The sequence below is a fragment of the Cervus elaphus genome, chromosome 27 (genome assembly GCF_910594005.1).
Source record: "Cervus elaphus chromosome 27, mCerEla1.1, whole genome shotgun sequence".
NCBI lineage: Eukaryota > Metazoa > Chordata > Mammalia > Artiodactyla > Cervidae > Cervus > Cervus elaphus.
Window position 1 is genome coordinate 63,926,639 of NC_057841.1, and position 15,203 is coordinate 63,941,841.

At 39.4% G+C, this 15,203-nt stretch overlaps 1 protein-coding gene across 1 annotated transcript; it reads left to right on the forward strand.

Moving 5' to 3' along the window:
- The first annotated feature begins 603 nt into the window (after positions 1 to 603).
- Positions 604 to 13,865, forward strand: LOC122684759 (serpin B8-like). The gene is made up of 6 exons (XM_043889066.1): positions 604 to 702; positions 5,625 to 5,654; positions 5,953 to 6,037; positions 9,110 to 9,252; positions 11,687 to 11,842; positions 13,470 to 13,865. Exons 1-6 carry the CDS (start codon positions 604 to 606, stop codon positions 13,863 to 13,865), a joined length of 909 nt encoding a protein of 302 aa, XP_043745001.1.
- The last annotated feature ends 1,338 nt before the right edge of the window (positions 13,866 to 15,203 follow it).

A 15,203-nucleotide genomic window follows, 5' to 3' on the forward strand; every position in this document is an offset into this window, starting at 1 on the left:
GCCCCCACTCTCTCACTCAGTCAGTCGCTTTTGTGTACTTTTGACTCAAGTGAGGTTATGTATCCATTGGGATCAATATTATAACCTTGTCCTCTTTGTCATTACTTTAACCGAATGGACTAATCACAGTAACAATGGCAACAGTAATGACCATATTCACTGCCAAATTTGTCCATGTAATATATGCAGTCCCAGATGCTTTACAAACAGTACGTGATTTAATCCTCATGCTAATCCTATAAGGAAACTGTTGTTTAACCACTTTTGCAAAAGAAAAGATAGAAACTAGGAGAATTTAAGTAATTTGCCTAGGGACATAAAGCTAGAACGTGGCAGAGGTGGAAATGTATTTGACTCCAAAATCTGTTTTTTTTTTTTTGTTTGTTTCCATAAAGACCCTATCTGAGGATCTAGGGTTCACAACATTGAAATAATTCTTACTCTCATTAGAGATAAATTGAAATAGCAATGTTTTGACCTACATTTCTGTTGTTGTTGACCTCTGCCTTTGTATTCTAGACCCCAGATAAAGGAATGGACTCACTCAGTGTGGCAAATTCGCGGTTCTGCTTTGATGTATTTAAAGAGCTGAGCTGTGACCACATGGTTGAGAATGTGCTCCTTTCTCCCTTGAGCCTCCTGTCCGCCTTGGCTGTGGTGCTTTTCGGGGCCAGAGGAAACAGTGCATCCCAGATGGAGAAGGTAAGTCACAGACACACTTTCAGCCACGTCTACAGACAGTCAAGGAACAATTTCAAACCCTGACTTGTTATGGAGATTTCGTAGATGCAGCTTCCCGGGTGGCTCAGATGGTAAAGAATCTGCCTGCAATGCAGGAGACCTGGGTTCTATCCCTGGGTCGGGAAGATCCCCTGGAGAAGGGAATGGCAACCCCCTCCAGTACTCTTGCCTGGAGAATCCCATGGACAGAGGAGCCTGGTGGCCTATAGTCCATGGAGTTTGGGAGAGTCGGACATGACTGAGTGACTAACACACACGTAGTTGCCCAATTCTGTAAACAAGCTACTGTTCACCTTCACTTGAGGAGACCTGTCATATTAGCTCTATCAAAAAGACAAACAATAAGATTTCCCATAGCTCTGTTCTAAGAGGCAGGGGATGAGTGGGCTCAGCAGAGGCTGAACAGGGAGAGGCAATGAAGGAGGGCAACCTGGTCCATGGGGACTCCCCACCTCCACCCCCACCCATTTGCATCCTTGTGTCCCCAGGGCCTTCCTGCTGTGAGACACACAAAGAACATTTTGCAAGGATTTACAGACTATGCAATTATCTTCCCAAGGAGATCAGCAGCGCTTTAACTCAACCAATAATTTTGGGTGACTAGAAAAACTATTTCTTTAGTAGACATCTTTCAACATACCTTAATCATCTCTCTGCTTATTACAGAGGGAATGACTGACTCATGGAACAAAGCTTCTCTCCAGTTGGGATTTAAATTGGAAATGAATCTGGAAGGCTGGAGCCAAATCCTGAATTTAATAATATATTTAAACTCAAGAAAAGCTAAATGTAAATGCTCTTGTGTTCAATTTTATTCCATTTCCATGCAATTGGTGAAGAGGTCTCCAGTGTCTTACCCAGAATGTATGCTCAATAAATTCATGTTTGTGGAGAGGGAGAACTAGCTGAGAATGAGGATGATCTGGGAATCTTTACAAATCGTCCTGGGATGAGTACATGTAGATGCACCCCTCCTCTCTCTCTCCCTTCAAAGTGAGAGCATGCCAGCAGGTGACTCTGTCTACACCTGTGCACGTCTGAGGTTTCGCAAGCAGAAAGATGGTGGGGTCATTGTGTTAAGGGCACAAGTTAGGCAGAGATAGAGTCTGGAGTAGAAATACTTCTTTGTCTTTTCTGAGTTAAAAGGGAACCAAATAATTCAAAAAGTTCCCTTGCTGATTTCCATGCAAATGGAGAAAAATTCTCATATTTTCATCCTGTTAACAATTATTTTACAACATTCAAAGACTGAGTCCAGTGCTCAGAATTCTAGGTTCAACCATCACGCTCTCTTTTGATTAGGGTGAGGACCACCACTGCAGCAACATCAGGGACACTATGCATTCCAAGTCCCTAGATTATGGAACAAAATGCCTTCTGATATAGGAGAGCGTGCTTGGGGTCAGTCATGTCTGACTTTTTGTGACATCATGGACTGTAGCCCATCAGGCTCCTTTGTGCATGGAATTTTCCAGGCAAGAATACCGGAATTGGTGGCCAATTCCTGCTCCAGGAAAGAAAGTGAAAATGTTAGTCACTCAGTCATGTCTGACTGTGCGACCCCATGGACTGTAGCCTTCCAGGTTCCCTTGTCCATGGAATTCTCTAGGCAAAAATAATGGAGAGAGTTGCCATTCCCTTCTCCAGGGGGTCTTCCAGACCCAGGGATTGAACTTGGCTCAGGCAGATTACTTACAGTCTGAACCACCAAGGAAGGATTCCTACTCTAGGGGATCTTCCCAACCCAGGGTTTGAACCCACGTCTCTTGTGTCTCCTGCATTGGCAAGCAGACTCTTTACCACTGCACCACCTGGGAAGCCCTATGATTTGGAGATCATCAGGCAATCTCAGAACTGGAAGAAACCATAAATTTCCCACTCTCCACTCTATGATTTAGTCTACACAGGGACCCAGCAGGCAAGAGATTGTGCGAAGTCCTCTGATGAGGCAGAGTTTAATGTGAAGTAGTTTTTTAACAAAGTGAAAGTGAAAGTGAAGTCACCCAGTCGTGTCCTATTCTTTGCAACCCCGTGGACTGTAGCCCACCAGGCTCCTCCATCCATGGGATTCTTCAGGCAAGAATACTGGAGTGGGTTGCCCTTTCCTTCTCCAGGGGATCTTCCTGACCCAGGGATTGAACCCAGGTCTCCTGCACTGTAGGCAGACGCTTTACTGTCTGAGCTACCAGGGAAGTCCCTGATTTTTTTTAACAAAAGAATCAGACAACTCTACATTTTAGAAAGTTCTTTCTAGCCTTGAGTTAAAATTTGCTTTTCTATAAGCATAGCCCCCCATCACTTTTCTGTTCTTAAAAGATACACACACACGCAAATCACGTCCTCTTCCACGTATGTTGAGAAAGCTATACCTGCTGATCCCTGCTGCTTCTTACCCCGTCTTTACTCTTGGGCTCTCTTGCTCTGGATAGTGCTCAGTTGTGTTCAACTTTTTATGACTCCGTGGACTGTAGCCTGACAGGCTCTAGGGAATCACACAAAACAAATTAAATGTACTCACCCTTTAAATGTTTGAAGAGATTGCAATGTTTTATTTCAGTTGTTCTCTGATGAAGGCCTTCCTTAGAAAAGTATAATTATACCTCTTTTAAGTCAATAGGACCATAGCAAACATTAATTCTTAGTGGAGAAAATGATACAAGCTATGAAATCTCAAGGGGATACTGTGAGTGTCAAATAAGATAATGTTTATAAAAATCATTTAAAAATAATTACCTATTATGTGAATTCATCCATTATCTTGTCTGCCCGGTAAGTAAGCAATGCCATTAATTGCCCATGAAGAAATTAAGATTCATTTCTTTATCCATACAACTATTTGTTCTTCATTCAACAAATACTTGTTGGGTTTGTACTATGTTTCACAACTGGGAAGGTAGGGATGAACAAATTAAGTGACAATAGAAATGATTTTGAAACACTCTTCTAAACCTTCAGGTTTCATTCTGCCTCGAAGTTTGCCTTCTACCTACAAAAATGAGTACTAGTCAGTGCCTGTATGTCTTTGACACTTTAATGGTTAGACTTCTGCCTAAGAGCACATGAGTCCTCTTTGACAACTTTTTTTTTTAAAGGCTTCTGCGGTGGCTCAGACAGTAAAGAATCTGCCACGTTCAAACGCTGGGTTGAATAGATCCCCTGGAGAAGGGAATGGCTACCCACTCCCATGTTCTTCCCTGGGAAATCCCATGGACAGAAGAGCTTGGTGGGCTACAGTTCATGGCATTGCCAAGATTTGAACATGACTGCAAGCATGCACCCCTGTGTCATAAGGCATATTGCTTCATGATCTAGGGACTTTTTTTTTAAAAAAATATATAAGGGACTTCCATCTTTTTAAAAAATGAGGAGCAAAACTAATGTACAGATGAGAAGAAAGATGGTGTGAATCACAGAAAGTTCGTAAAAATGTAAGAGCTTAACATTTATAGCAAGAAAGTGATTTGTATATGGGGGGAGGGGCTTCCCAGGTGATGCTAGTGGCAAAGAATTTGCCTGCTAATGCAGGAGATGCAAGAGACACAGGTTCAATAGCAAAGAGTTGGACGTGACTGAGCATACACAGTCATACACACACAGACACACACACACAGACACACACACACACCTGGTCTTATGGAGAGGTATTTGCATACATTTTGACACAGATTCTTTGTTTGCCATTGTAGGTGCTGCACTTGAAAGAGTTAACAAGAACTGCAAATTCTTCGAACACAAGGGTAGATATAATTCTTACTTTCCTTTTTACTTCTCTTATAGCAGTCTCTCTTCAGTCCATGAGGACTAAAGGCTTAAGGCAATAAAACAGAGTATTTATTCCAGACATGTTTGAGCCTTTCACTTTCATGTTGATACAGTCAACCTTCTGGGTTTGCTTTTTTAAAATAATCATGCTGAAATTTTGAAATAAGAGATGAGAAAATGAGAACTGTCAAAAATTTGAGGTAGAGCCCTAGCCTTTAAAGAAAAGCAGCAGAAGAGAGATTATTCTCAAAGAGTTTTCTGGATGGAACCCCCAAGGCGACTCAGGCAATAGAAGTGCTTCAAACTGTGCCTGGCCCAGGGTCAGTGCTCACTAGGAATAAATATATCATTTGGGGGGAAATGGTGGCTCAGACGGTAAACAATCTGCCTGCCAAGCAGGAGATCTGGGCTTGATCCCTGGGTTGGGAAGATCCCCTGCAGAAGGGAATGGCAAACCACTCCAGTATTCTTACCTGGAGAATCCCATGGACAGGGGAGCCTGGTGGGCCACAGTCCATGGGGTCACAAAAAGTCAGACACGACGGAACAACTAAAGCTTTAGCTAAAGATGGTGGTGGTGGTTTAGTCGCTAAGTCATGTCCGACTCTTGCGACCGCATGGACTGTAGCCCACCAGGCTCCTCTGTCCATGGGATTCTCCAGGCATGAATACTGGAGTAGATTGCCATTTCCTTCTCCGTAACATATCTTTATGAGTTTTAGTGTTCGATGTTTTTCCATATTGCTAATTTTTAGGGGAAATTTGTAATGTATACTTTCTGTGTGTTTTAGATGTGACTTTCTCACTAGTATCTATGGTGGGGCTACTAAGACCAAACTTTATTGCTCAGAATTCTCCTTTATTACAAGATACAGAAAATCATTTTTCCTGACACAAACTCTATTAAATATGTCAGCACTGATATGTGTGCTCGGGCCATCTTGTGGAGGAGACAGGGCAAGCTCTGAGCAGGGCAGAGGCCTAGCAGGGCCCTCACACCGGTAGATGACTGTGATGCGTTGTTATCAGATCGTCAGGCCACTCTGCTTGGTGAAAGGCAGACATTTCCATACATCCTAATGGTAGAATTACTCTTTGAATCTGTTTTTGTTCTGCTACAGCATGTCCTGGACTTCCTGGTGGCTCAGACGGTAAAGCATCTGCTTACCCTGTGGGAGACCCAGGTTTGATCCCTGGGTCGGGAAGATCCTCTGGAGAAGGCAATGGCAGCCCACTCCAGTACTCTTGCTGGAAAATCCCATGGATGGAGGAGCATGGTAGGCTACAGTCCATGGGATCGCAAAGAGTCAGACACGACTAAGTGACTTCACTTTTTCACTTTCACGGCATGTCCTAATGCAAACCCAAGAGCCGCTTGTGTAACTTCAGTTGATACTTACGTGTGTGAGAACAGGTCCCTGTTTTCAGTGTTTTTAAACTTCCCTTTAGTGTGAAGATAGAGCAGTCCATTCACTCATTCAAGCACTTCTCTATGAAATCAGCAAGCCCAGCCATAGTCAAGTCCGCATGGCAAGTGGGTTGTTTGCAGAAAAAGCCCATCCATTCCTCCTGGTGAGTTAAAATAAGACCTTTTTCCAAAAGTAGGGTAGAAGTCTTTCCTTTCTGTCTTCATTTAATTTACTCTAGTATTGTTTGTGCTACCACAATGGTGAGAAAGTAGAAAATATATTTATATATATATATATAATTATACAAAATATATATTTATTAATAATAAAAGAAATAATATATATTATGTTATATATATAATGAAGAAGGAAATGTTAACTCACTCCGGTGTTCTTGCCTGGAAATCCCATGGGCAGACGAGCCTGGCAGTATACAGTCTGTGGGGTCACAAAGAGTTGGATACAAGAGTCCAAGCAACTGAGCTTGCACACGTGTATATTATATCTTTTCTTATATTTAGACAGATAGCTGGCAATATATTTTATACATGCATTTCATTTCATGTAGAAAAAATGTGAAAGCTTTAATTTTCAGATGCAAGTTTGTCACATGTTCAGTTGTGTTTCATATGGACCCAGGTGAAGCATAAAGAACACAATTTTATATAATTTATAATTAAAAACAACACTAACAAAATTTTTGTATCAATAAGAAGAGAGGAATTAATATTTTGGAACTCCAAGTTGAGGACTCTAATTATGCAAGTTTGATTATCCTAATCATGCAGTTATAAGTATAAGGTACAATCTCAGAGGCTTAAAAGAAGAGAATTGTTCTTATCGTGAAATAACATCCTGAAGTAATATGTTCATTTTATTTAAACATCTTCTGAAAGCAAGAAAGTTGTATATATATTTTACTAGCTTGGACCTAGACCTACATTACAGTATTTAATATATTTTTCCCCCTTCATATAATTCCTACCATGTATGGTCTAAATGTTTTAAAATCTCAATTTATATGCTATGTCTTATTTTTCTATGCTCATTTTATAGAAATACTTAGACTGTATTAAAAAATTATATAAACTAAGACCTGAAAATCTGGATTTCAAAAATCACTTAGAAGAAGCCAGAATACAGATTAATGCACAGATTGAAAATAAGACAAAAGGTAGGAGATCTATGTCATCTTCTTTCTCTCCACCTTCTTTTTTCTTTTAGGTGTATTTACATTCAGTGACTCATTCAGGTCTTAAAACATTTATTCAGGCAGTTTTGAGAAATGTATATCATGACACAGAGCATTTCCTTTACCCTGAAAATTTCTTCCACATCTGTTCCCGAGCAACCAGTGATTTTATTCTACATCACAGGTTAATTTTACCTATCCTAAAGCTTCAAATAAGTGAAGTATTACAGGATGTACTATTTTGTGTTTTTTCATTCAGTATGTTATTTTTAAGATCATTTATGTATTTGGATATATCAGTGACTCATGCCTTTTTATTTCTGAGAAATATTCCACTGTATTAATATACCAGTTTGTTTATCCTTTTTCTTTTTGTTGGATATCTGGGTCATATCTAGTTTTGGGCTATTATAGATAGTGTTACTATGAACCCTGTTGTAAAAAGCTTTTGCATTCTTTATTTTTCATTTCTCTTGAGTAAATACTCAGCATAAATTCTAAGTCTTAGACCATATGGATGGATGTTTAACTTCTTACGCAACTGCCAAATAGATTTCCAAAGTGGCTGAACGTTTTACATTCTCACCAGGACTGTATGAAAATTCCAGTTACTCCAAATCCTCTCTGATTTTTGGTGTGGTATATATTTTTCTTAACTCTTTTGGTAGATATGTAGTAGTATCTCATTGTGGTCTTTATTTGCATTTCTCTGGTGACTATAAATATTGAGCATCTTTTTCAGTGACTGTTGGTCTTTAGTATATCTTAATTTATGAAGCTCTGTTCAGTTTATTTGCTCATTTTTGATTGCATTATTTACTTTTTATTATTGAGTTGCAAGAATTCTTTATATATTCTGGATACAAATATTTTGTTAGACACCTATGCTGCTAATATTTTCTCTTAGTCTCTGTATTTGTTTTGTTCACTGTATTTTTGATGAGCAGAAGTTTCTAATTTTAAATGAAGTCCACTTTATCAATGGTTTGTGCTTTCTGTGTATTTTCTAAGAAAGTTTTGCTTACTTAAGGTCACAAAGATGTTCTCTGTTTTCTTTTAGTAGATTTATTGCTTTAGTGTTTACATTTAGGTTTATGATGCACCTCAAGCTGACTTTAATGTAGGATGAGAAAGAGGGGGAACGGTTCTTCTTTCTTCCATGTGGATAACTGGTTATTCTAGCACCAGGTGTTAAATATCTCAAGACTCTTTCCATTTCATAAAATGAAAGTTCCTAACAGCTTATCAATTTTACTCTTGAGAAGTGAGGAAGCATAAAAGGTCAAGTCTTTCTTCTGCAACTTTCCCAGTTATTTCTTTTGTTTGATTATTATAGAAAATCACTGGATAACAGAAGTGATCTGTAAAATCATTGACTCAGATAGTCATTGCTTTCAACATAGGATGGTACCAGGAGGAATGTCACAACAAAGTCAAATGTAAATGGTTAATGTATTGGTATTTATAAACCATCTCTTCACTGGGCAACTTAATGTTATATAAATTAATCATGCTTGCTCATTTCCACAACCATGAAGTAGGCAGGTAGGCTATACACTCACTTTACTTTCTATTGCATTCTACATTATCTAATTAATTTAATTTTTGCAAAACCAAATTTTCCTTAAAGCACAAATGCATTACATTTTGCAAACAGGTCCATGACACATGACATGACAGTAAGATAAGATAGCCACTTAAGTCCATGACACCTTCCGGGTGCCGAGAGGGTGGCCCCAGGCCCTTGGACACAATGAATGGGCTCGTTCTAGGGGGTGAAAAGTCAGGCTGAAGTTTAGTGCCTTAAATAACGGCTTCACTTGAGTATCACAGAATTGTCACTATTTAGATATTTACTCAAAAGTCTTCTTGGCTCACCTAAAGATATCAGGTGGTGATTACTAATACAAATTCAAAGATGGGTCAAAATGTAAAGCAAAACCAATGAAACCAATTTCCATTGCATGATCAGTCACATATAATCTCACTGTTTCTCCTCCCAAAGGTGAAGTTAAGGAGCTCTTGTTCCCCAGTAGCCTCACATCCTCCGACCAGTTGGTGCTGGTTAATGCCATCTCCTTCAGAGGGGCCTGGAAGTATGCATTTCAAAAAGACCAGACTGTGGCCATGGCTTTCAGATTGGATGAGGTAGACTCTTGACTTAGTTTGCTTTTTCTCTTAAAGCTGATCCCTGCAAATTTTGCCTTCAGTTCAGTTCAGTCACTCAGCTGTGTCCAACTCTTTGCAACCTCATGAATCGCAGCACGCCAGGCCTCCCTGTTCATCACCAACTCCCAGCGTTTACTCATACCCATGTCCATTGAGTCGGTGATGCCATCCAGCCATCTCATCCTCTGTCGTCTGCTTCTCCTCCTGCTCCCAATCCCTCCCAGCATCAGGGCCTTTTTCAATGAGTCAACTCTTCGCATGAGGTGGCTAAAATACTGGAGTTTCAGCTTCAGCATCAGTCCTTCCAATGAACCAACAAAATTTTGCCTTAAAATATGTTAAATAATTTCTGGCCTTAGATAGGTTAATTTCCAAGTGACTATCCCAAGTACCTAACAGATAAAGTCCAGATTTATTAATAGATTAATGAAACTTTTATTTGATTTCGCTCTGTTTAGCATGACAGTTGTGTAATTGAAAAACTGGAATAAAACATAGACCTTGGACAGGTTTAAGGCAAGTCTGGGCTTTGGACTAAACTTAAACCATTGTTAAGCAATTCCATTTACTGCAAACTGGAAATGAAATCAGGTAGTAGATAATAACTGCAATAGATGCTTACAATGTAGGTCAATTGTAAAGTGGGTGTGAACTTGAGAGGCTAAGCAAAACTGGAGAACAATATTCATAATCAGAATAAATGGTTCCTGGGATTTCCTGGTGGTCCAGTGGCTAAGACTTCATGTTCTCAATGCAGGAGGCCCAAGTTCTAGCCCCGGTCAGGGAACTAGATCCCACACGGCGCAACTAAAAATGCTGTGTGCTGCAAGTAAAACCTGGCACAGCCAAATAAGTAAATAAATATTTTAAAAATAAATAGATAAATAAAAAGTTTCTAGGTAGGCTGTCCTTCTGCTATCCACAATCTCCCCAGCTTCTTTCCTTCTTAATATATTTAAAAATTTTTTAAGTTTTTAATTTTTGGCCATGCTGTGCAGCATGTGGGATCTTAGTTCCCTGATCAGGGATCAAACACTTGCCCCTTGCATTGGAAGTGTCGAGTCCTAACCACTGAACCACCAGGGAAGTCCAACCAACTTTTCTTTGTGTCCTCAACATATCCTAAATGTCAGGCTGTAACGAAAATAATACTTGTTATTTAACAAGAAAGAATGGGTCTGTACATTATAAACAAATTCCTAAACTATCAACTGTATATACTCTATCAAATATATTTCCAAAAATGCTTGCCATTATTGGTCAATTAAGCATTTGTTATAGCCAACTGTAAAATTACAGAGGGTTTGTATTTCTGGATAAGTATATTAGAATACTTATTACATAAATACTTTTTCATGTAAAAGAAATAGCGAATGACTTTAAGGAAAACATAATTCCCTAGTCAAACATATTAGTCACAGCTGGAATTATCCAGTATTATCTTTCCAAACAATATTGTCATCACATATTGTGGTCATTGGACATATAGTGAAATTATATTGCTATTACAAGCTGTAGGTTTTTAAAAAAATTTTAATGCAAATACCAGGGCCACATTCCTGGAGATTCTGATTTGCAAGAAGTGCTTGAGTATTGTACTTTTAAGTAACCCTTGTAGGTCCTTCCAAAGATTAGCCAAGTTTGGGGACCACAGTATAAGGAAAATGGAATGGAGACTTTAATAGGGATCATAGAGAGCTACTTAAAGGGGCAAACATACCCCAAAGCAAGCAGACTTTCTAGGGGAAACAAGTCAGAATCTGACAAGTTAATGTCAAAATCTTTATTTTCACAGGAAAATCTGGTCCATTTGGTTTACATGATGCAGCTATCTTTATGTTATGACTGGCCTTTCAAAGAGAAAAACATAAAATAAGTTATGGTCATAACTAAATTTCTTTAACTGACCTCAGTATGTGGAATTCACTTAGCACATTGCTACGTGCTTTGCTATTAATCTTTTGTAGCTATTTTGTAATTTGCAGCCCAATGCTGTTAATTGGTCCAGATTAGTCATTACTTGAGCTGGAAAGACACTAAATTATGTTCTTCAAAGGACCTGTTCAACTTTTAAAAAATGGTTATCCTGATAAGATCTTATGATGCTTATTTCTCAACTCTTTGAAGTAAATCAACTGCTTCTGGACATCAAAAATGTACAGTTGACTAAAAATAATATATTGAAAGGCATAAACACTTTGCAGTTCAGTAGCTACTTAATTTAGGCTACCTTCTCCCCTTTCAATCAGTACAATAATGACCAATCATTGATATTTCTGTGGCAAGATGGATAGATTTTGGTTTGGTCACTCCTTGTGGGAAACTATGGAGGATAAGCTGTAAATTCCTCATGCTTTAAATGGAAACACAGAAAGGAGCTGGCTTTGTTGTCTCACTGTTGTTGCTTTCATAGTCTCGAAGCAAATCTGTCCAGATGATGCGTCTGCAAGGGCACTTGAAACTGGGCTCCATCACAGAGCCTTCAGGGCAGGTTCTGGAGCTGCCCGATGTGGAGGATCATCTGAGTATGGTCATCATCCTACCCAGCAAGGATGTCGGTCTGGGACAGGTAAACCACTCAGTCTTTGCAGCCACAGACACCAGAAAAGGGTCTGGGCTTGAAAATTACGCATGCAGGAAGCTGGAGATTCCAAATAACTGCTCATGCTTGATGCAGTGCTGTGTGCTTAGTTGCTCAGTCGTGTTCGACGCTCTGTGACCCCATGGACTCTAGCCCTCCAGGCTCCTCTGTCCAGGCTAGAATACTGGAGTGGGTTGCCACGACCTCCTCCAGGGGATCTTCCCGACCCAGGGATTGAATCTGCATCTCTTGTGTCTCCTGCATTGGCATGTGGATTTTCTGCCACTGTGCTACCCCAGAAGCCCCCATACTATGCTTGATTTTAGCCAAAAAGCTAAGAAGTGGCTATGTGCACTTAAAAAGCAAAAGAATCCCCAAATAAAGCACCCACACACTAGGGTATGTTACTTCTAATGGTTTTGGCTTTAAGTTTTGAAAGCACAGTCACGTGCATTCTCTTCCGGTCTTCATGGGTTGTTATTTTACATGTAGTTTTTATATGTTATGTATCAACACCTCTTTTGGACTAAAGGAATTGAGAGATGAATGAGAAAAGGGACAGTAGTTTAGGGAGTATGTTGATTGTATTAAAATATTTAGTTGTCACATGAAAGAAGAAATGGACTAATTTTGCGTAGTTCCCAGAGTGAGAACTAAAACTGATAGGCACCAATTACAGGGAAGCAGATTTATGGTCAAAATGGGAGAGGTCTTTCCTGCAAGCTGAGCTGTGCAGCCACTAAACCAGACTGTTTATGAAGAAGTGGGTGGTCAACGTTGGGACTTCTCAAGCTGATGCTGGTGGGCCCTTCAAGATGCTCCTAGAAGGGCCTCCTCTACGATTGCTTTCACATTTGAGATTATGATCCAGAAATGTTAGTTTGATATAAATTCAGTCTCTGTGGATGTCTGACTAATGAGAATTCCGGTTGGAGTTGAGGTAGAAATTCACACTGGTCAGCCTAGAATTGGGCTTTCCAGATGGCTCAGTGGTAAAGAATCCACCTACCAAAGCAGGAGATGCAGGTTCCATCACTGGGTCAGGAAGATCCCCTGGAGGAGGAAATGGCAACCCATTCTAGTATTCTTGCCTGGGAAATCCCATGGACAGAGGAGCCTGGTGGGCCACAGTCCAAGGGGTCACAAAGAGTCAGATATGACTGAGCAACTAACAACAACAAAAACAGCAGCCTAGAATTACAACTTATGTTGTCAGAATCTGAAGATCTCAGGTTCCAAAGATGCCTTTCAATGTGGCCAAAAGGGAGGATAGGCACATATATAAATTTTATTGTTATAATACATAAATAGTGCAGCTTAGAGAGGGACCATGAGAGAAACAAAAGTAGACTTTCCCTGTGATAAATTATTGCTTTTCCAAGTAACTCTCAGATGGTGTGCCAAGGCATAGATCCCAGGGCTGCATGACTCATATTCAGTTATTGAACATGGTTGCACTTTCCCCACTTATTCTTATAGATTCTGCTTTCCAAACAATGAGAAGTAGCTTTACCTATTTACAGCCTCACATCTAATCCTTAGGATATTTCACATTTTGGTATAATTTTATTTTCTAAATAAAAATGTTCATATTTTTCTTCTTTCTTTCCCATAGGTTACCAAAGAGATCACTCATGAGAAACTCAATAACTGGATAAGCTCAGGCAACATGAAAGACACAGCTGTGGTCCTGCATCTGCCCCAGCTCAGGCTCGAGGGGTACCATGAAGACCTGGCAGCCATACTGACAGCTCTGGGAATGGTGGATGTCTTTGACCGCTCGAGGGCTAACTTGTCTGGCATAATTGCAGGAGGAGGCCTCGGGGTCTCCAAGATAATCCATAAGGCCATGTTGGAGGTTAATGAGAGTGGTTCAGAGTTCACCCTAACCAACCAAACAATCAAAGTGGAAAATCCTGAAATAATCAAGGTGGATCATCCTTTTCTCTTCTTTATCTTACACAAGGAAACTAAGATGATTCTTTTCTATGGCAGAGTCTCCAACCCTTAAGGAAGGGATGGGATTTATAGTCAGCTTTCTGATTCTTGAAATTAGCTTGCAGAAAACTCTCAGTATAAGTACAACTAAAAGGGATACACCACACTTTTTAGCAAAGTTTTGCCTTCGACTATCTCATGTAGAACATCCAACCCATCCTTTCTTGGTTTGGTTGACTTTGACTAAACAAGTTATAGCACACTATTAATTACATTTCTTAAAAAATTATAATCCATACCATTTCTTTTTTTCCTTTTAAAAAAATAATAGCTTTATTGAGATATAATGCACATACTGTAAAATTCCCCATTTATTTATATCTATTTACTTATTTTAACTGAAGTATGGTTGACTTACAATATTATATTGGTTTCAGGAGTACAATATAGTTATTCAATATTTTTATAGGTTATACTCCATATAAAGTCATTATAAAATATTGATTATATTTCCTGTGCTGTACAATGTATATTTGCATTTTGGTTTTTCATACCTAGCAGTGTTACCTCTTCATCCCCTTTCCCTGTTGTGTCCTCAGCTCCCATCACCCACTGGTAACCACTAGTTTGCTGTTTGTATCTGTGAATCTGTTTCTGTTTTGTTATCCATAGCAATTCTATCTTAGGTAGCCTTCAATTCACTCAGAACCTTATTTATAGGATGCTAAAACTCAGAATGCCTTTATCTAAAGAAACGATATTATTCCATGTGATTAGGTTACAAGTTATTTGTTTGCATCACTTGCAGCTGAACTTACTAATGTATTACAAAAGGAGGAAATAGTGGTAATACCATACTATTAAACATTTACAGGTTGCCTGGAGTATTTTGTGTTGTGTAACTTTGCACAACCTGTGCTCCATAGGTGACATGCTAAGTACACATTCCCAGAATTTCTTGCAAATAATCTCCATTGTCTAAGCTGATGTTGGAGTCACCATATTTTCCGAACGTAATACTGCCAGAAGCAGCCAAAGAGGTACAAGAAGAAATTCATGCTGGCCAAGCCAAGGAAGGAAAGCTAAGGAAGGGGTGGGGAAGGACAAAGTAAACACTATGTTGAAACATTTCAACTATGGCTTTTTCACTTTAATGTTGGTCATTTTCTTCTTTTTAATTTTTTACATCTATTCCCCTGATAAGCTATACAGAAAAAAAGAAAAAGAAACAAAAAATATAATTGGGAGAAGAGAGACTCATGGTTTTGTGAACTATTTTCTGTAAAAATAAAGTACTAAGAGTTCAAGCAGAATGCACAGAGGCTGAGTGCTAAACCGCTGTGCCCCTACTGTAGGCAAAATGAGCGAGTGTCCCTCCCCAGCGCATTTCCTTGCCAGGGTGTGTTTCTGG